The sequence below is a fragment of the Colius striatus genome, chromosome 5, assembly GCF_028858725.1.
Source record: "Colius striatus isolate bColStr4 chromosome 5, bColStr4.1.hap1, whole genome shotgun sequence".
Lineage (NCBI taxonomy): Eukaryota > Metazoa > Chordata > Aves > Coliiformes > Coliidae > Colius > Colius striatus.
Genome location: NC_084763.1, coordinates 17,420,444 through 17,444,359, shown reverse-complemented (window position 1 = coordinate 17,444,359; position 23,916 = coordinate 17,420,444). Strand labels below are relative to the sequence as shown.

Below are 23,916 nucleotides of genomic sequence, written 5' to 3'. Positions count from 1 at the left end.
GTTTCTTCCCTTATCCTTTCCACTCACTTCATGTTATAATGCCTTTGGACATAATGGATACAAATGGACTACAGTATTCAGAACTTGTTTACAATGATGGCATTTCAATAAAATGGACTGTAGAACAGATAAATAAGTCACATCCTCTTGCAATTCAGATATCATAAATATTTCAATAAAATTCCTATATTTAGAATACTAATGGGGTAAAATTTTGCTGTTAAAGTAAGTAAACAAACTTTATTCATGATATAATTTTCATTTTCTTAAAACTACTGTAATACAGTCCCTGTGAGGACACTGCATGGACACTCAGCTGCCAGTTGAATGAAAATTACAACAGAATCCATTCAAAGCAAATGAAAGAAAGCAATACTTTCAGTTTTGTCTCAGTACAAAGCAGACTCCACTTCCTTCTCTTAATTTTATCAGCAATTTCCTAATCCTGGATGATAATAATTTACTTTAGTAGAGATGTTCTGATGCTAGAGTTCAAATCTTAGCAGTAAGTAAAGGTCATACCCCATAAAGTGACTTCTTCTCACTTAGCATCCTCTCTCTGCAAGTATTCACAGATATAAAAAATACTTGACTCCTTTCATCTGTAAAATCAACTTGTAAATGTACTTTTTCCTTTTCCTTTGAGCTTAGAATTTGAAACCACTATATCAACTTCATGATTGTACTACTGATATATTTGGTAAAACGTCTTATTTTGGAAACAAAAAGTACTGAGTGAATTCAATTAACGATGCAGTCTGGATAAAGTATATTACTATAAGGTGTGCTGCTGTTTAGTGCATAAAATAGATTTTTAAAATAACAGGGATGAAGTCCCTTAGATAAACTGTTGTTATGAGGAGAAATGAGGTTTTCTTAAAGAGGTCACTGTGTGAGGAAGTGAGAGAGACTGACAGGTCACACATTTCTGATAGAGATTCCTGGGTGAAATCTAATTAGCAATTTTCCTTTAATATCGCTGCTGTTATTACATAACCATAGAGGGGAATACAGGTTTTGGAACACAGTGTTGGAATCTAATGCCATTTCTGTAGCAAGACTGTCATTATTCCTCACTGTGACACTAATTCATTAGAGGGCTATGTAGACATGTAATTTTTATGTATTAAATGTGTCTATCAGAGAAAATATCAGTATTGCAACCTATCACATAGATGATGAGCTCAGTAAAGAGCCCCTCAGTAAACTGTTCTAAATGTGTTCCCATTCAGAAAAATGAATCTGACTGAAATTTTACAATCTTTTATGCTAGTGGTAGTTTTCATGCATAAAGAGACATAAAGTTATAAAGTACCGTTTTTCATTTACTAAATAATACTAAAAAAAGAAACTGGGGTTTTTCAGGCCAAGCCCATGTAACTATGCAGAAAGATGCATAGCTGTCATAGAAAGAATAGGCTGAATACAGCTGAGAAAGAAATAAAGCAACCATGACCTAGCCTGCAGAATCTTGTGTGTGTGACCAGCAGGGAAGACCCAGCCTAATGTCTAGAGCAAACACTGGGTTGGTGACTAGGAGAAATATATTTATCACTACTGTGATTTGGAAATCACTGAAAGAATACAGTGTTGACAGGGTTGTAGTTTTAGCGTGTTTTCACACGAATGCATAACAGTTGGCAGTTAATGAAGTCATTTGGTCTGTTTATTCATGCTGAAAGTCTTCTTGTTCTAAATGCACGTCTGATATGTGAGGATATTTTAAATCAAAAAGAGGACTTGCAGCAGAGTACAATATGATCTTTTCTTTCACAACAAATGAATTTAGTCAGAAGTCTCTTACATTTAGAGCATTAGGATGACCAATACCTTAAATAAATACTGTCTCATGCCGAAGTACTTTAAATTACTGAAGAAAGATTTATCTAAGATGACCATGAAAGTTTTACAAATAATATAAAAACCTATCCTTATATGATACTATGTTTTCATGGCTAATTAATTCTGTAATTCAGATTTTAAAACAGAATTTTCAAATATTATTTACTTTTAAGAGATGTAGTGAAATCCCTCACCATTTTCCACAGGCTTGCCTCACCATCTGCTAGTTAAAAATGTGTGTGGGCTACAATATTTGTTGACTAGCAAAACAGTCCTGCAGTCAAGTTGCATCTTCTGGATCTGTACTGTAGAGGGATGCCAAGCAGAAAAAGTACCCAGTTCTGCTCCTGTACACTGCCACCCAGAAACAGGAAGATGTTGTGAGTACATAAGGTTTGTCCAATTCAGTTGAAAGGTGTGTATAAACTGTCACTGCCTGGTCAAGACTAGAAAAAAATTAGTAGAACCAGATACTGAATTTCATTCCATAAAATCTCTACAAAAATTTGTCTTAGCCACAAACACTGAAAATTAAGGATGTAGCAATGGTATGACCTTTTTTGGTTTATTTGTAATGGTGCGATTTTTCCTTTACTTCTTAGATTAAGAGATCTTGATTGGCTGAAATAGGAAAGTGGCACTAATGCATTTTTTAGGAAACAGAGGTCCATATTGTAAAATGCATTCAGTGTCAAAATCAAATACATAAACGGAGAACCTCTAAGAGCTTATAATTTAATTTTCATTGCTCCAAGGGCTGATCATATGGTCACAAGGCAGCAGTATTGATGCGATATTCTATTATACCCAGAGTCTTGGATATTAAGAGAGGCAGCAGATACTTAAATAATTAGTCATTAAATTCTTGTAGCTAACATATTCAAGATAATCACAACAGTGTTTCTCTATGTTTACAAATCACTGCTTTTTTCCAAATTACATATTCAAGCTGAAAAAGCTTACTTCAGAAGCTTTATGTTAACTATAGGAGAATCTTTCACTAAACAAATGTCCATAACAAACACAAGACTATATTCTTCTAAATGAAAGACACGGAAATATATCCACAGAATAATTCTCCAAATTCCCAGCATCCTTGAACAGACAGTTTTATAACTGTTTCTCAGAAAGTTCACTCTTGCTTAACCTAACAGCATTGCTTTTATAATTAGTGTTCTATGCCAACAGTCTTAAAATGAGTCTTGAATTTGATTAAGCTATTACTTAATCCAAAGAGTTATCTTCTTTTTCTTCTGAATACTTCTGCAAAATTAAGCAACTATTTTAAACACAGGAGGTAGCTTTACAAACTACCCCATATATATCATTATTTAAAGAAAAAAAAAAATCTTGACAATATTTGTGCTATTTGTAAAACACAAAACACATTTCACCAAATTATCTCTACATGGTCATGGAAATAGCTTTTCCATTTAGCCTTAATCTATAATTTTGCTCACTGATGTTATTTTGTCATGCTTTCTATTTAAATAGTAGAGATTTACAAACAGCCCGTCCCAATCTGAATCAGCCATATTATCATATACCTATTTGAAAGACGACTGTCCTCACTGGATTAGCTCATCTTCATATTGGTTATTAGCAGATAGAAATTCCAAAATGAAGAAAGAATTCCTGAACTTGGAGAGGGAGGATAGGAGGAGCTGAGGGGAGAAGCTTGTATAGCTTCTAAGAAGTGTTGTCAGTACTATCAGGCTGACTTTATGTGGACACAATCAGTGAAGATTTCCCAAGATCCATAGAACTTCAATAAGCCACTCATGAGTTGTCTCGGTACAGTGTTCACCGGTTAATCCAAGCGCTTCCAACAGGTGAAAGAACAAGCTGGTATATGTCATTCTACATTATGAGAAATATTTTCAAATAAGACATGATTTCAGCTAGACAGTTACGGATTAATTAAATTAATGTAATGAAAGAGAAAATAAGCATTTACCACTGCAGAAAATTTTAACAGTGATAGAGTTATTGCTTTTAGTCTATATTATCCCTCCAATTAATTATTTAAAGATTGATGGAGACCCCTGATGGTTATAGAAACACTCGTGCCTAAAAATCATATCTAGTTGACATAGTTATCCAAGCTGAAAACAGTTAGAGGCTAGAAAAGTATCAAATATGCTTATCCCATTTTTTTTTCCCTAAGGATACTGAATTGTTGCCACTGCTTGCAATAGATAGTCTTTTTAGTTGCTGGCAGAACTCAGATGGAAGTAGAGGACAGGATATATTGTCTTTGCATCTGTAACTACCACAATTCACTATGCAAATGACACCATTCATTTAACCAGTAAAATCTTGCAAACCTTCAGAGGTAAAGGCTACACAGCTTCTCTGGGCAGCCTATTCTACATTTGTCTGTTATAATAGTGAAAAATAAATTGCCTTACATCAAGTTAGAATCTCTGTCTGCTTCAATGAATGTCCTTTTTCTCAGAAACAGGTTAGGAACACAAATTTCAGTCCAATAATGAGAAAGTCAAGAGTATGCTTGTGTTTAGGCATCATTTCTAGTGTCCTATGAACCATGTGTCCCATTTTCATTTTACTTAACTACTGAAGGATAATTTGTTTGGAGACCAGTGAGAAAAAACATTGGTTTACTCTATAATTAGTTCTCTGAATCATAGAAAGAGGGAAAACAGAAAAGCAGTTGCTGCTTGTCAAAATTTTTCTCTGGATAGCTTAAGCTACAGATATGCATTCAGTATTATAGCTTCATAATTACCACTAAAAGCAACAGAAGAAACAGGAATCACAAAAGTGAAAGTTTGAATAGAGAGCATCTGTGAACACTGCTAAAAGCTATTTGCATTTCTCACCTACAAGAACAATTTGACGTATGCCTTTTGGGGATATTCTGTTTATCACTTGAGTGATGAAGTTGGAACAGGATTTTCAATCACTAGTTAAAATTTTTGCCTTTATAGTTTTTGTTTTTGAAATGTATTGCCAAGTAATTCTATAATAATTCATTCCATTGTCTTCTAACATGTATATTTTTCTCAATACAAATTATGCCACATATTTTTGTAAAATATGTAACACACATAACATTTCCTCTTTACAAAAGACACCTCTTCAGGCATCCTAAACCTCTTCTGGTGCCTATAGAAAAAAATCATCATATCCACTATTTTTTAAAATGTATGAGATTAGGAGACATTAGGTTGCAATTCTACGGTGTAATAAATGCTCTTGCCACCAGGTGGGGAATGTAATTTTTAAATGGGTCATGTCAGCTGAGAGGTAACTCTCCTGTGTATAATTGCTCTCTGATCAGTGTAATCTCAACAGTTCCATGTTCTAGTCCAAGTATTGCCTGTCTGCCAAGAAAGTACTTCTACATTCATATAATTTAGTTTATAGAGAGGCACAACCAATCTGAGGTCAGTGACAGCACACTCTAGGATACAGCAGACTATATCATAATGACTCTCATCTTCAAGAATTTTTAAATACCTGGCTTGATGTGGAAGGATACTTTTCACGGCAAATATCAGAAAACTTGAATAGTGTGTCTCAATCTGAAATGTTAATGAGCACTGAAAAATGTGAACAACCAAGATCTCAGTAGTAAAACAGTGTAGCTACATTGGTGGTTTAGAAAAATCACTGACTTACTGCTTTCTTACAGCAGATATTTAGTGTTTAAAATAGCAGCAGATGTTTTATACTTCACCTTTTGGGGATTTATTTTAAAGTTTTGAAAGCAGAGATACGGACTTACAGTTAACATTCAACAACTGATTTGTATTTCTTTGAATTTACAAACCTTTAAGCTTTATGTGTTGCTTAGAGATGTCAAACATTAACTTTGAAAAAGAATTTATGGCCTCTAGAAGTGCAGTAAGACAATGTCCTAGAACACATGAAAAACTGTCAACAGTTCACTTCTAATTAACCTATGTCATATATTAATATAAATCAAATGACATTTTTTAAAAAAAACTGTTTATTGCTCTTGACTCCTACTGCTTTGTTAAACAAAAACAAACAAAAACTTTCTTCATACCTAAACCATTTAATACCCAAAGAGCATGTTCAAAGCAAAAGCTCCTTTTCTTAACCTCTAAGTGCAAAGAGTCACTCATACCTACTTTTTTCTGCAGCAAAACTTAATGCACATAAGTGCATTAACCGTGAAGGCCATATGGGGTAGGTTGTTTTGGCTGTATATTTTAAATATATTGTATCCAAGATATAGTTTTCCTCCTGCTGCTCCCAGTTAGTCTTTAGTCCTGTCTGCTCTGCTGTGCCAGCAAAAGTAATTCACATTATGCATCAGATCAAAGACCTGATGCACCTGAAAAATAACCTACATTATTTTTCAGCCAAGTCAGTTGTCTAATCTAGTTCATCATCATATGTTTATGCAAATGCTGTGTCGGCCCAGGAGTGGTATAGCTGCTTAGGGGAGGATGGGGGAGTGGTTCACAGTTCTTTTTCTTTCCTTGAATCATTTCATTGACATAGTTTATATCATAGTCCTAAAAACAACGGGTACTAAAAGAAATTTGGGAGCCTCTTTGGGAAGAGAGAGATTCAACATAACTGCCAAGAGGCCAGCTTTATAAATATAAATGCAGCTTTCACTGAAACATGACATAGTTTTACTCTTATTTCATAATGCTCCACTGAAATTTTTTTTTGTCTTTTTTAAGAAATTAAAACTCAGGCAAAACATAACTAAACCAAGAAAATGTATAAAAATGTATAAAATCTCTTCTCTGATGCTCTTTCTGAGCATAAAACTGATATAAAAAGCTGCTGGAAAGACTGGAAGAATTTTATTGTGAGGACTTCTGTGTTCATACTCAGAAGCAGACCAGCAAGGTACATTCAACTACTACATGTTCTCCCATCTTTGAACTCTATACTTTTCCTGAAAGAGTATACATCTCTGGCAGTTAGAAAAGATTAATGTATTTATGATAGGCTTTTTTTTGTGTCAACCTTGTATTTTCACTGCTTTTACACATACAAACTTTTAGCAGTAGTGAAAAGGCGTTCTTTCTGAATCTCATGAAGCACTAGTTAAGTGTCTTTTTTTTAAAGTATGTTTAAAACCAAAGGATATATTTCACAGATGGATATGCTGCTCAAGAGATGTCCATATCTAAATGTTCTCATGTTTGAATATATGGAAAACAATGTGCTGTAAAAAATTCACAGACATGGCAATTGCGTACTACTTGCTGGGATGCCATTGATCAACTTCAAAGTCTCCTTAAGCATCAATGGCAGCAGTTAGAATAAAAAATCTGCCAAGGATTCTTGTAATGTGCAGGGTCGTAGGTTCTTGGAAGCATGGAAGACATCATTGTGACAATCTTATTCAAATATAGTTATGCCAGGAATGGTGTTGTCAGCTGAATAAAGCAATATATGCTTAATTTGACAATGTAGAACTAATTGAAATTATTAAAGCATGACAGTATCTGTCTTATGGTATCTAACTGAATTACCTTTTCTACAAGTACACACACGTGTATGTGTGTGCATGTCTATGTAGGTCTATAAATACATAGACACGTATATATGCATACATATACACAGTACTGCTGAAAGATATATTTTGAGTCTCTAGAATTTTCCAGCTAGAATGGTTTTTCATGAATATTTCATTTCAAAAAATACAGCAATTCAGGAGCAATTACAGTACTATTCACTTGCATTGTCAAAAAAAATTGAAAGAAATCTCAACATAATATAAGGGCCAACATTAACAAATTTAAATATTCTTTACAAGCAGAACACAAGTATTGGAGTTTCATAGGCTTTTGTGTGCATTTATCCCCAAACAAAAAGTTTCTATAAACTTTTTTTAAAGATAAGCATCTATTTCCAATGTTTTTTCTCCTCATCATGGTAAAGTGTGTAGACATACTGAGAAAATATCCCATAAAAATGCAATTTGGTCTGAATTTGGCTTCGTCAATACACTGTTGATCTGGAAAAACAACTTCCTAATAGTTAGCGTGTAAAACTACTACATGTTTCTAGATCTTCACTTGTTAAAAAACTTGTTTCAAAGACCAATTCAAAAGCTAAAATGTATAGGAAGCTACTTTTTCCTTCAGTTGTCTTATTATTACTGAAGAACGTCATGAAGTGTCACCTTTCACACTGTAATGAAAATACAGTTGTATCTAATCAACTCAAAAGTTTCATAGCTGTTTCAATCTTTTTACACATCTGAATTTTTCAGGTTATAATATGCATCTCTGAGTAAGGACAAGCCAAATTATCCTTAATATGTAGTTTAGTGTTCCAGTGTTACATACAGAGCCTTTGGGAGCCTTAAAATACGAAAACACAAAAATTCTAATTTACACTTATTACTCCTTCAGACACGATATGGAACAAAGTCTGAAAAACAAGAGAAAGTATAAGCCAGATTCTGAAACTTACAAAATACAATTTCTCTTCAAAGTGATTTTTTATATATATTATGAAAGACGAGTATCATTTCATGGTCCACAAATCTGTTGATCTTATCCATATAAAAACATCTAGCAGATCGTCAAGCTTTCAGTTTTAACAGAAATGTTGTATATAAATTGTATCTGTAAGTTGTGGTAAAGAGGTATCCATATACATAAAAACTGAAACACTCATTTTCTAAAAGGTATTCATAATAGGCAACTGACAGATACTTCTAAGAATGGATTCCTTCCGAACAGAAATGTTTTCCAGTGAATTATAACTAAAATTTCCTACAAAGAGTTTTAAGGAATTGCCTTAAGTCTGTAACTGTACAAACAGTTCAGAAAATAAAAAATATTTTTCTTTTATCTAGGGAATAGAAATCTGAACATTTGAAAAAAAAGTAAAGGATTTTGCTTCTTGAGCTACATGCCTTTCAGAATGAACTTCATTAAATGCCTTTGCCCAAATAACGAAGCTTGTCAAGATATTGCATGAATATCTAAAATTGAAAGGGAGACATGGAAAAATAGCGGCAAGATGACCATAAGCAAATCCAATTCTACAGCTCTAAAACAAACCTAAATCTTTAATAACAGATTTCACATAAGGTATTAAATTCACTGAACATTAAGCTCCTATAAATTAAATTTATGCTGAGCTAGTGCTCCAGATCTCTCTATAGCAAATGGAGAGAGACAAGCACAATAAGTAGTTGATTCATCTCATCCTAAAATAGCTGTTTAAGATCAATAGGAAGAAATTAATTATTGAAGTGTCTATTTTTTTCCATTATATTCAGTAATCATCTAGTTGATTGACTCAAATAAGATGCCTCGTTTTTCAACAACTCCCATAAGCAATATGAATCCCAGCCACACAGAGACTTGATTTTGACAGTAACTTGTTTCTCACAGTAAGGTATGAATTAGATAACTTTGCAAATATTTGGATTTGCTGGAATCTATTACACAATTAATTAATTATTTTCCTGACAGTATGTGGTTGCAAGAAAAAAATCACAACAAAAAACCCACCAAAAACAATATCAAACTCCAAAATATTTTTTAAAAAAAGTGGAAAGCTGAACATTTTACCTGAATAAACTTTGCTGTCGACTTTTATAGAGTTTTTAATTCCCAAATCTAAATAAAGTCTGTTGATCTAATTGTTACAAAAACCCTCATGAAAGTCAGTACATTAAATACAAGCACAGACTCATAATCAGCTAAGCATAACTTAGTATTAAATGAAGAACATATTGCATGATGTTTTGCATACAAGCATTAGCTTAAAAAGTAAAGTTACATGGGAAACTGAGAAAAGACTAAAGAGAAGGATGAAGTTTGAGATATCACATCATTCTATTCAGCTCACCCTTGTGATATAGTTCAGGAGCAAATTAGGACAAGTGACGTAAACTCAATTGTCACATGATCTGATGATATGAAAAACATCTAATTCCACAGTTTTATTCTCTCAATTCTTTCACAAATTCCTTTCAGGGAAAAAAAAAAAAAAAAACAAAACCTTTATCAAGTCCTCTTGATATAGGTAGCAGAAAGAGAATACTGTACATGTTAGTTTGTAAACAGTAATCAACAAAATCTACCAACAAATTACATTTACAACATGTTCTCGTGTCTCCTAAATTAATAACTTGGCACCTTGATCTCTACAAACATATACAGATTACTTGTCTGCAGTGGGGATCATGCTACATGCATGGAGAACACTCTTTACTACCTCTTTAGTCATAAAATCATTGACCCTTGCTTGTACATTTCAAATTGTGGAGAGCCTAGACACTGAAGAGTACTCAGGAAAAGAGTTTTCTTCACCAGGCTAGATAGCAAATGCAGATATACACACCTGTCTGAAACTATGGGGTATTGAACCTCCTTATGACATTCCTGTAAGCAATGACCAGCCATAAACAAGAAGTCTAAGGATTCTGGGTGTGGAGACTGTCAGCTGCTCATATGAGTAACATAAATGCAGTTTAACTGCTAATTATAAACCCACAATAGCTATTCAAGTATAAGCAAATAATTGATTTTTACATCTCCATTTTTTCATTCAGAACAGACTCTTCCATAATGCCTATTTTAAATCAGACCCTGATAACACTAGGGATGCATTTTAAACAGATAATATGGTCACTGTAAGAGAGGTAATTGCATGAAAGTTTACAGGTTTCTCTGCTTGCAGATGACTCAAACATGAACCTTTCATTCATTTAGCAGGCATCAATGCCCCTTTATAACGTTTCTTAACCAGATGTCAATCCTATTTCTTATTCTAATTATTTTCTTTATTTTTATTATTCTAGAAGTTTATTACATTCAGCCTTCTACCTGTTGGTCAATTCTTGACATGTCTGTTCTTTCAGTCAGATGCCCAGCACACCTCATGCTGCCTCTAGTAATTCTTAAGCTGCAGCTAGCTTGCCTTAGTGAATCTATCACTGCACCAAATGGGAAAGGGTAAAAAGAAGAGAGCAATCTCTTAAAAATCCAGTATTAACGTTTCTCTAAAGGCCACTTAACGCTCTGGTGCTTACTCTAATAATGCCTCTAGATGGCCCAGACACTATTCTGTTACAGCAGCATATGCTTTCTCTTATTCTACAATTACTGTTATCATAACAACAAAAATCATTGTTGTGTTTGAAAAAATCATCTGGGGGGGAAAAAATAGTATAAAAGAGATGGAATAAATCAAGGAAAGATTCAGGCAGTTTGAACAATCCTTGACAAAACTTTCAAATTTGGCTACTATGAAAATGTGAGCAACTGAACAAAAGTCATACCTGAACAAAAGCTATACCTAAACTAAAGCCCAAGACCCAACTGAAAGCAGGAAATAACTTTAACTGAACATAAAGTACATGGTAAAACAACAAACACACTATTAAAGAAACAGCAAAGACAGCAAGATGACACAGAATGGTACTAGAAACTGGACCAGCACATCATATACTAAGCAGCAAAGTAAAGCTGAACAAGGAATAGCAAAGGTTGAGAAATAGTAACGATCTGCAAGATATCAATATGGCTGACACATAAGACAGAAGAGAATGGGGAAAAAAAACAGAATAAAACCCCACCAAAAGTATTCTAAGCCCTGCAGTTCAGGTGTCATAGTAACATAGTTCATATAAATGTGACTCTTTTGACATTACTTAAAATGAAAATTAAAAAATAGTAACTCTAACACAAATGTCAGAAACATTGGACTAAAAAGACATTTACAAGCTCATAAATTGATTAAATTACTGATCTTATTCTAATAAGAAGTGTTCATATATCATGGAATGTATGAAATTATTACGTACTTCTATGTTTTTCAAGTATTAAAGTCTTCAGAAGCTAGATGAGCACCACTTACACGTCAGAAAGCAAGTATAGAAACTAATCTGTATGTTTGCACACTCCCTTTATTCAAGAAAACCTAGGCTCTGACTTTAAGCTATTTCTTAACATTTGTAAGTAAAACAGCCCTTCTCACAGAAAAGACGTCTGTATGAACTACTCCACGCCACTTCCAAAGTGTTCTGTTTTCTTTCAGTTCATGATTTCTTTCCATTCTCTACTGTCTAGTATTAAGCTGTGCCTTATATCCCCCTTATGGTGGGGATTTCTATCATTTCCATTGAAATATTTTTCTAGAGATAAATACTGATTTCTTCATGCTTTTTTACTTTGTTTCAAATCACTTCCAGTTTTACTCCCACATACAATGCCATGTAATATTGGATGTGATATTAGGTACATTTCAAATGTAAGGTGACATTTAGTTATCTAGACAAACCTGTGACTTAATAAAAAGTATATAAAGTTAAATCATTTGGTCTTCTTATAAAGTCAGTCTCTGTCAACTATTTATAACATTCTTCCTTGAAGATTATCCAGCTCATCTTTTTAGTCATGTTCACAATGAAGTGTAATGTTATAGGCAGAGTTGCACTGTGGCATACAGATGGGGACAGTATTATCTGCCTTTTCTCAGCTATACTGTCCCTGTGGATTCCACCTGCAATTGCATGGGACTTTTTGCCAACACACATTATTATAAACCTGTGCATGAACTACAACCACATTATCACAATTATATGTCATTGCTGTGCTTCATTTTCAGAGTGGATACTTGTATTAATCAATTTCCAGAAGATCCTCTGGTAAAAATACTGTATTAATATACTGAAAGGATTATTTAACTTCTGTTATCTTTCTGATTAAATCAGAAAATCCTCTCCAGCAGCCAGCTGTTCCATGAACGGCAAAACTGGTGCAAGACTACTTTTTCACTAGTTTTCTACTCTCCCATGCACCACAGTTCCTCAGTTTAATATTGTCTTTATTATCTAAATACAACAAAATACTGTCATATGATAGCATGTACTGCATCTTATTTGGAAGACAAAACTTCAGCTGAGTTTAAAAACTTTTCTCACCAAGAAGCTTAAATTGTGTGTCTACTCACAATCCATCACTAAATTGTCGCACACATGAACTCTCAAACTTGGTTGTCATTGGTGAAATGGTTCAGAGGCTATGTTTGTAGCAAGAAAGTAAACTGGCAATTAGTTTGATTAAAGAGCATCATAAAGCAGGCTAAAAATCAAGTACACATGAAAGTACGCTACATTCCCTCATCTGAAATTATCTTTTCCATCAGAAAATTGCTTTAAATAATTGAAAATGTTATCAAGTCTCCAGAATTGACAATGAGTAAAAACAGCTATTGCAGATCTCTGCCTGAAATAATATCACAATATTGATTTATGCAGTGCTGTCATAAGACAGTTATAAATAGAAGAAATGGCCAGTACTGCAAAAGAAATTTGATAACATAACACTGAATGCAGATTGGCTGTGTAGTCCTTAAACTCAAGCTAAGATCAAGAAGTATTTTCTCCTTCACAGCAGAGATGAGGAAAACAAGTAAAATTGTACCTCTATCACTAAAACGTGATTTTCTCAAAAACATTACAAAGAGGAAATACTTCAACTTTTGTATGAAACAACATAACATTGTTCTATGTATCAGTTTTCCAATATTTCAGAACAACTATGTTTCAGAAAGATCAAGTTGCTTCACCAACTAACATGGAACATTCTCATCTATTTCTTAATGATACCCAAGGAGGTCTGCTCTTCAGTTTCCCAACAGCTTTTCAAGATCAGTCAAGTTATTATGTTGAGATTTTCTATTCCATCCCAATCTCAAAATTTACTTAATTTCCCTGACTTTTTCCCAAATTTCTTTATACATATACAATTACAAAAACATTCACCATAACCATGACTCAGATAACTTTAACTTCTTTTTTTTTTATCTCTTGATTTGTTGTCGATATCTCGCCTTCATAAGTTTTTGTGAAACAAAGAAAGGGCAGGTATACTTGAAAGGAAACATCATTCTCTATAACCATGTTCAATTTGCTGTCACATCTGGGAAGGCCTTCGAGACAGCAAGATAATAAAGACTGTCACAACTATCTTGAAGCAAATTGTTTCTGGTGACTTATGAGCTGGAAAAATACTTCAGATTTCATTACCCATTCCCTAAAGCAGTCTTTTCCTCAATTTTTAATGTATTAAGTGTAAAGACATTTAATATATTTGGTGTTCTAAACATATACATTGACAGATTTTATTAATTTATGGACATAACTAATCAAAAGGAATTCAATTAGTCTGATAGTAGAATAAAACCTAGTATGAGGCAGAATTAAAAGCCATAATATTTACAAAGCATAATTATAAGAGCCTTCTCTCAACATAAAACAGTGTCTGCTGTTATTTTATGATTACATCATTTCTTAAAATTGCATTAGCAAATTGATTCAGTCAACCCCAAATACATACACATTTGGTACATATAGTGATATGCTTTTATTTGAACCACTCATAATGTTGAATAGCCAGAGTTAAACAATAAACATCAGATGCTACTTTAGACAGTTATTATTTTCTGTACTATATTGTGTGATCCAAGAAGGGTGAGTTGCATCTCAAAATACCCAGAACTATTATCCTGTCAATTCAGAAGAAGCAGTTTCTGCCACTCTGAAATAACAATGCTGTCTCACAGCTCTTTTCCATCTTCCTCCTTTAACTATTTTTTTTTGTGCAGAAACTAATATTGCTGCACACTAATATATGCACTCCCAATATTTTGATTCTTTTACAGTCCTTATCTACTTAAATCATTAAAAGAAATTAAAAACCTAACACAACAACAACAAAAAATTCAGCCCAAGCACTGATTAAGTCTACAGGTTCTGCCTCTGCTTCTTGACTTGTGTTAAAATACTCAATCAGCCCATCTCATTCCTTGTGAACAGGTTTCTATAGCAAAAAGCCCACTGTTGCATACAGCACTAGCTAAGTACCTTGAAGGCAGAATCCAGCACATTCAGCTGTTTGCAAAGCCTTTTTTACATTCTTAAATTATTATGACATAGAAAAGACTTTAATGCTTTGGCCTGTCATTTTAAATGCCACTCAAGCGTAATTTGAAATACAAGGAGATCCGTACTGTATCCTTGTTCTCTTTTCGGACTGCAGAGAGGCAAAGATCACTGCTTGCATGACTTTGCCTGTGGAATAGAACTGACAAGTAACATCAAGTAACATGCCAAAAGACCACTTAGAGACTGCAACATGTAAGTGACATTTTCTCCTCATACCTACATCGAAATAACAGGACAAGGAGGTAGAAAAAGATCTATCAAAGTCTTAGCTCTGATGTGAACTTCCATGTTTGAAGACAGAGTTCAAGAAAAAAAAGTATAAGCAAATGTTAAATAAAAGGTATTTATAGAACACCTATAGAATGTGAAAAGATCTGAAGACATCAGCAACAGAATCTAATGGGAAAAAAAATTCTTTCCAACGAGTTGAAAAAGATGGCATGTAACTAGTTATACCAAATTCATACTACACTTAATTACCCAAACTCTCACAATTTGTGCATCACTCACAGATTGTGTTATACTTCAGTATTTGGAGAACCAACTAAGGCAACCCTGCAACCACCTTACTTTTGCCCACTAAGAAGCAACAGAAGCATTAGTCTTCAAGGTATGTAACGTGAATATTTAATACATTACAAGGATTCACTCTTGATGCCATTTTAGGATTTAGCTATTTCTAGGGATTAAGTGTCAACTCTAGGAGATCACAAGTGCTATCTTCAAAAGTGGCAACATGAATGATATTCAACTGCCAAATGACTGAGTTATTTACACTCCCTCTTAATTCAGAAGAGCCACCAGTAGCTCCCCAATAGCTTGGAACATTTAATTATTTATTACAGGCACACAGGTCAAGCATTCTGGCAGGGATATGGCCATCACATGTAGTCTTCACAGCAGATAAGCTGCAGACTTCTGAGACAGGTACTATCAGTGCCCTAGTCAGTGAAGTGGTCTTAGAAGAAATTTAGGATTACAACCTCATCTAGGTGGATCTGCTTCTGCAGGGGGGTTGGACTAGATGATCTCTAAAGGTCCCTTCCAACTCTACCATTCTATAATTCTATAAATTTACTTCCAGTTTTACTGAGGATATAATGCTCTGTCAGGTTTTTGTCCTTATTAGCAGGTAGTTTATAAATGAAAAGTTCTAATAAAAGCAGAACACTGCATGCTGTGTAACATTCTTGGTTTGTTTATGTATCATTCATTGTAGTTGTTTTTTTCTATTCTCTATCCCAAATAAACTTCACTTTATTTACAGGAGCTGGAATTGGCAATTTATAGTAGTGGGAATAAGAGCACTAGAAAGTTCCTTAGTGTGACTCTGGAGAAGAGGAACAGCAGCTGTATATAAAAGGTGTTGCAATGAAGCTGGAACAAGCCTAAGCAGAAATGAGGAAAAATCATATCTGCAAGGCTTCAGCTGAATATAGTGCAAACCTGTTTTCTTAATAAAGCAGTAGTCAGGTTAGACAAAGCTTAATCAGTAATTCTGCAAATGCAGGGTGATCCAGAATGGCAGCACACATTAGCAAATCTTTATTTCTGATGTTAGCAGTTCAAGCAACAGAAATTCTCAGCTTAAACAGCAGACCCAGAGCATATCAACTGCTGCTAGATGAATACTGAGCTTGTACTTTCCACAATTCAGATTTGTATCTAGCTACACTTGTTTCCTTTCATTCGCAATACAGTAACCTGAATTAAGACATATTTGGTTTTTATAAATCACGTGATATAAAAATATTCTAAAAACTCAGTCCTGCCCACAATTGTTTCTGTTTGAAAGAATCTGACATGCATAGAATTCTCTCAATTATACACACTGTTTACATATTGAAGAGAACCTTTTGGATAGTAAGTGCTTTTTATTCAACACGCTTGAGAAAACAAATGACAAGACAGCAGTAATCTAGGAATTTAGTTAGTTACACTGGTACTGCAATTTAATGCAATGTGGTTCCTCACTTTGGCTTGCTCACAACTTTGGGATACCAAAGGACACCGTTTGTCATTCAGCAGACTGAATAACATATGGTCTAAGGCAAAAGTGTAGAGCACCATTTATGCCTTCGCTAAGTTTAAACTGCTTTTTCAACACTGAAAATTTCAAACTTTAGAAAATATTTTTGCAGTTGATTATTAAAGCCAAATATCTACAGATCCAAAACAAATCCACTAGTATCAATTTCAAATATTTTTCAGAAGGTAAGTTGTCCACACAAACAATGTAGTCATATTTACATTAAAAGCCAAAATTAAATTTGTATTGTTTACATATATCTTTTTATAACTTGAAAACACATTTCTTTGTCTATAAGGATATAGACGAATGAATACAGTAGTACACAACTGCAGTTGTTTCATTTTTGCACCAACTTAAGGCACAGTAATTGCCATGTTACTTGCCTATCTGCTCAAAAAAAGTGATCACAAAGAGACAAGTCAGTGGACTGAATGTTGCATGCAGGAGTACTTACCATGAGTACAGAATGGTTCCCACTACTGATGCGAGTTTACTGTTTTCTTGCTTTTGCTTTGCAAGCCCAAAGTCAGCTACAATAAATAAAAAGATTCACATGTCAATAACCACCCTTTTTGTATCAATGCTGGTTCTCAATAGCTGAAAAGTTGGGAAGGGTGGAAGGGAAGTTTGGGGAGGTTTTTTAATCCTTTACATTTCACAGTATTAGACCATACTATATTCCTATCTCCACATTAATCAACTTATGCTTGAATCAGGTTTAAAACTACAGCTTTAAAAATATTATAAACACACCTCTCATGCTTTCACCTCAAACTACATGACCAGTTTCAGACTTCTATTAATATACTCCAATAAGTTGCATGACAATGGTAGGTACCTAATAAGTAGTGATCTAATGCCTAAATTAATACAAAAATAATGTAATTACCTTATAAATTATTTCACTTTCCTTAAAATTATGATAGTTGGGAAGGCCAGACTTCTCAAATTTAATTTCAAAGGTGTATGGAAAGTACTAATATCTGAATAGTTCGTGTTCAAAGACTGCATTTGGTAAAAGGTAATAGTGACTCTTAGCCTTATTTTGTGACAAAAGCTGTAAATTTAGATGAGGATCCAATTATGTTAATATAAGTGCCTTTCATGTAATTATCAGGTAGTCTTTCACAAAATTGACACTCATAGTCTTCAGAGAATATATTTTTAATCTAGATTCATGCAAACTGTTTTTTTCAGTTCAATACTCTACTGCTGCCTCAACACAACAATGAAGCTAAGATACATTGCACTTTATTAAATCCAAGAACAGAAAGCAAAAGAAAATCATTGTACTTGTTAAAGTCTGTTAACAAATTTTGTATTGTAATACAACCTCAGAATTGGGAAGATTTGTGTGGTTAATAAAATTAAAATATCTTAATGCTCCTGTTCTTCTTAGAGTTCAAAGCATTCCTATTCCAATTGTTTTATAATAAGATAGTTCAGAAACATTTTAGATCAAAATGTTCCTAATCATCAAAAAGCTGTGGCTCAGAAGAAACATAGGTAAGAAAAATTAGCTTCTGTTGGCTCTTGCTCAGTGTGATCATCAAGGATCTGAAAAGGAGTAGATCTCCTATCCAGAAAGGGCCTTTGAAAAGAAAGTAAATCTAGGTACCCAGGCCATAGATCATTTTCCTTTGAACAAAATGTTCAAAGAAGAATTAGCTTTGCAGTGCTTGGAGAACCCTCCCTTTTGCCCTTGAGTTAAGACAGTCTTCAGGCAGCTCACTCCAGGAAATATACATTAACCCCAAATACATCAGAGGTTTGTGTAATGTTGCTATTTCCTTGAATTAATTGGGGTGAATTATTCTAAACACTGTCCTTTGGAATCTTTCACATAATATTGTATGAAGAAAGATTATTAGGACATTACATCAATTCATAAATTCAGTTCCTGCTGTTTGGAAGATTTAGGAAAGGACAGAGATAGATATTTCAGTTCCAAAAGTAGTCTATTTAAATACAACATTAGGGATTATGTGGAAAAAAGAAAGCAAAGGAAAAATCAGTAAGATCGAGTAAATATACGCTCTTCCTCTTAGGCTGAGGTCCTCAGAAACAGAGTTACTGCTGTTTCATAGGCCATAACTTTTTCTAAATTCTGCTAAACCATCTTGACACCAGCAAGAAGCTCCTAAATACAATTGGTGCTGCGAGAGCTAAGGAACATAAAGCACAGGACAAACAGCTTTACATAAAACATAAATGCTTTTTCTTAGGGTTATTTTTTTTTCCCAACAGAATTGAATCAAAAGGAAGCAGCAAAAGTTGAACTGAATTGAAATAGTAAAATTGCTCCTTTTAATTAGGCATTTATCTGCAGCTTAGAAATTGGTCTGCAACTTTCAGTACTCCAGGATTCATTACTTACTATTTGATGTCAAAAGTTGCTACAATAACTAACAAACGAAGTAATTTCTGAGAAGTGCAAGAGGGCTCCCTTACCATTAAATGAAGATATGACCAAATATAAAGATGATCCCTATCAAGTGGTACTCATTGGTTCAGCTGTTGGCTGAGGCTTGATTAATGAAGACCCATTGTGACAACTCATATTTGACTATTTCCTGAAACAGCTTCACATCATAGCAGTATGTCTTTTAGAAGCTGGAACACATTTATAAGATATTTGTAAGATAAAGGTAACTCAGTACTTGTTCAGCTTCTTACCAACTTTACCCAAGTGTCAGCTCTTGGCATAGGGAGAGGCCTACATAAACTTTCATCTGATGTAGTGATTCTTAAGTTGTGATCTTATTGGTCCCTTCTGAAACGCAAAATTCTAGTTATTAAAAGAATTATTCTTCCTGAACTATCTCAATCTATCTACCACAGTTAATTTATCCAGTGGTACTCCAAGCCTTAAGGCATAGCTTTTAAGTACAGGAATAGGCCCCTCTTCACAAGCTAGACCTAACCAATTCACACATATCTGTGTGAATGCAGATGCAGCTGATCACAAATCTTACCAATCTCAGCATGAAATACAAAGCTGATAGCTTCCAAATATTTTCCTACAGTTTCCATTCTCACACACAAAAAAAGCAACCTACAAATTAATGAAAGTGCTGTTGAGTCCTTGCTCAAAGAAACCATATCAATGCTGACAATATCATGATAAATATCAGTAGAGCAAAAGTAGCCAGAGGAAAATGGAAACGAAAAACCATTAGAAGGCTAGTGAAAGCTTTGCAAACCAAAACAAAGGCTAGCAAGTACAAGGGAAATTCTTGCAATGCAAGAATAAATAACAAATCCCCTCATTTTGACTGTTAGATTGCCTGACCTTCCTGAAAACTAAAAATTACCCCTTTTGGACCAAAAATAAAGCACACAATGGTTATTCTGTAGTACTACTATAGAAAAACCAAAATGCTAGTGAATGACACATGTCCATGAGGAAGCAGTCTTGGAGCTTTAATGGTGGGATTGGAAAGATCCTTTTACCTGCCACAAAGAGTTGTCTGTTGCTGCAAAATAATGCTTGTTTTCATCTGCACATGCCATTTTGGAAAAATGTCAACCCAACACATGAGAGTTTACAAACTGAGGGGGATGGTAAGTACCTCAATATAGCAAACAAGTTTTCTAAAATAAAACTTCCATGGTAGTAGGTTTTGGTGCTTTGTCTACCGTGCAACCTCAATTAACATCATTTCTTTACAGCCAATTTCTCTAACAGTTGGAAGACTGGCATATTTCTTTGCAGATAAAGATTATTTTTAAGTCTGTTCAAAGACAATAAAAATCTAACAAACTTTCACCATTAGATGGGCCTCTATAAGCTATGTCGAGATACGGAATTTTGCCAGCAAGTTGTTACCAATAGTCAGATCTCTCCACAGTATCTTCTGAGGTTGCAAACATTAAGCCTTGACAGTTTTTTCCTCTGTATATTGGGAATCTAAAAAACTACAAGTTATATAAATTTGTAAAAAGATCATTAAAAATAATCAATCAACCACGCAAGACAGCTCTTAAATAGTAAGAAATTTAACACAAAGTGATGCAAGCATAGTCCTTTAGATTCTGACATACCCTTTTTCACTTGTTTTTCATTTGTTTACACTGTGTTTAGGGTAGCAGAATAAGTGATAATGAAGTAAGTTCACTTCAGAGAACATTAACATGCCAGAAAAGAGGTCATAAAGGGAAAAGAGAAATGTGAAAAAAATGAGTAGGCTGACTTGACTAGCATCTTAACCTCCTACAGAGTGATCTCCTCAACTTTCATAATAATTTCAAGTCTCATTTGCTTTACCTTTCTGACACTTCAAAGCTGCCTGTTATAATTAGCAGTATGTTAGACTGTGGAGTTGCTTTCAAAACTAGTATTCTGTTGCTATATAATCCTAGCTTTCAGTTCCAAACTGATCCTTTCTGCTATTGTATTATGTGTACTAAGCATTAAACAGAGTACACTACCCAAAAAAGCATATAGATCCTTCACAGTTCTCCTTGATATCACGTCTGAAAGGTGTCAAAGTGATTCCACACGGCCCTCTGACAATCAAGATCTACATCTTGCTGCAAGTAGGTGACACTGAGGAAAAATTATGATCTACAGAGCCTTCTGTTTTGTCCTACAAACAGATGCAGCTATGGAGGTCTAGATAGAAATATGCTGTGCTAGAAAAAAAAGTCAGTTGCAGTAAAATATACCTGTAATAAAAGCAGATACACATTTTTGGTTGAAAAAACCGTAACTACTCAATGTCTTATATAAAAAGGTTGGGCACATTAAACTGAAAACCATAAATAACAGTAGTTCAATTAATCCCTAAAACACTATAAAAAACAACATTCATTCAGGCTGTGCCTCAAAGTCTCCTTTTTTACATGTGTTAGAAATTAAAAATAAGAGATTCAAACTGATCAGAGATGTATTGTTTCAGTAACACTTTCTATCAATTTAGAATGAGATGTTCCATAAAACTGCAGGTTAGTATGATTTAATATTTATGTTTTTGTAGCATTAGTATATCAATTCATTACGATTTAATGCTGTACCAACATAAGAGATGGTAGTTATGATCCCCTCCCTGTCAAATTTATGACAGAGATTAAACAGAACAAATTAACAGAGTGGGTAGTTCCAGAGACTACCTAAAAACAGCATGCTTCAAGTTCTCTAGTCATAAACAAACTTTCCTTTGTACATTGAGTAAGTTTAAAAGAAAACAAGACAAGACCTGCATATGGATAGTGTCTACTCATATGTAATATTTAAGAAAAAGACAGTAAGGTATGACTACACAGATTTGAAAACTCTACTACTGCCCTGAGTGGTTTTTTTCAGTAAAACCTATGGAGACCATCTCTAGAAAAAAGCCCCTTGTCATTGTGCCAGAACATTTCTTGACTTCTCTGTCTGTATGAATTCTAGTTTCAGCCACCTTTCATCTGAAGCCCCTACCTACCAAATTCTCCTGGAGTTGTTCTACAAAGGGCACCTGTAGAACGTTTCTCCGTGAATTCAGGACAAGCAAGCATAATGCTTTAGCAGGTTTAATTTTTTTCTGTGCTGACAGTAAGGTGAGAATGTTTCCCACATTATGCACTCCTCTCCTTTTTAACCAACATAAACTCAGAAATTGTATGAGAGTTCTTCATTGGATTTGGAATATGAGCAGCTCAGTTCTCACCTGCATGAGAAACACTTACTAGTGGGTCCCAGAACTTTCTTAAACTAATTCATTGTAGTGGCTGCTGCACAGCCATGCACAGCACAGAATTAAAGTCTTAGCCTACAGAAGCACTTTGTGCCAGCCTATTGCTCACTTCATTCTTTTTTTTCAATCAAAATCTACCGTGAGAGTCTGAAACTAAAGCATCTCTCTAAAACAACATATTTGAAGAACATTAGTTACAGAGGAAACAAGTTGCCTTAGTTATATTGTCAGTCTACAGATTCCCATAGAAAAAAAACAAGAGTTACTATTTCCAGAAGAAGTGATTGAGGAAAAGAAAAAACAGTAACCTCATAAGGTACACAAGATTCTTTTATGAGGTAAAACAATTTTGACCATTGGAGGCCACATCTTAACTACACAGGTTCACAACACTGCTTCACCGGTAGTCAACAGGAATGTTACTGTAGCTAGATCAAGACAAGTTTTGACAGTTTTAAGACTTGAAAGACTCCAGGAAATTGAACTCTCACTCTTTAGGATGACTGTGCAATTTGTGAATACAGAACTACAGATTTAGGTAGATCTTAGAGCTGATCTTTTCTTTTCAAAAAAGGTAACAGGTTAAATTCATGGCAGAGGCAGATTTAAGATTTTTCAGTATTTGAACTTATACTTCCACTTTCATATGATGTTTTATATTAAATTGTATCTAGACCACTTGAAATTCTCAAATGGGTAGTACATTTATTCACCAATACTGCTAGATAAAATTATCAAGATCCACTATTTGACATATATAGACTGTATAAGTTAGGTATCATATCACAGCATACACCAATACAACACACATTTAATACCATCAGAAAGAATGTAAATTATTCTTCATTTAAGTTTTAATTTACAAGTATTATGCTTGTAAACCATCATAGCTCAGTAAAAATTAGAAGTAATACATAAGAGTTATTTGGCTTCCTCCAAAAATTCAGTGTACATTGCTAACTAAAGCACCAAGGAATGTAAGTGGTTGTTTAAATATTGCAATAGTTTTGAACCAATCATGCAGAAATGGTAAAAATAATTTTTGTTTGTTTCAATTTTCCCCAACTCCTATAAATCTTTGAAAAGCATTTATATTTCTGTCAATGGCAATTTTGAGCTTATACTTGAAAGTATATTTACTGTTTCCTTGTATCTAGATTGGACCAGAGATAAGGCAAAGGTGTTAAGATGAGACAAGAGTGCCCCTCAGTGGCAGTTGTGTTGATACAGAATACAACTGAATGAATCAATTTAAAATAATATTCTGAATATTTATTTTCATCACTCAGGGACAAATGCTTCACTAAATCACCTTATTTCAAAACTGTATCATTACTAGGAGTAAGAGGTTTTTAGCACATACAATTTAATAATGCATGACTAAGTATGTACTTCATCAGGTATAAATACTTGGGCGTATGCCTGATTACACT

At 34.1% G+C, this 23,916-nt stretch overlaps 1 protein-coding gene across 2 annotated transcripts in view; it reads right to left on the bottom strand.

Annotated features, from left to right (window-relative positions):
* Positions 1-23,916, bottom strand: part of NEK10 (NIMA related kinase 10) — an 81,106-nt gene that overhangs the window by 32,344 nt on the left and 24,846 nt on the right. For both annotated transcript variants that reach the window (XM_061996667.1, XM_061996666.1), the window contains one exon: positions 17,260-17,335. In XM_061996667.1, coding sequence (XP_061852651.1) covers positions 17,260-17,335 — 76 coding nt within the window. The remainder of the gene's footprint in view (positions 1-17,259; positions 17,336-23,916) is intronic.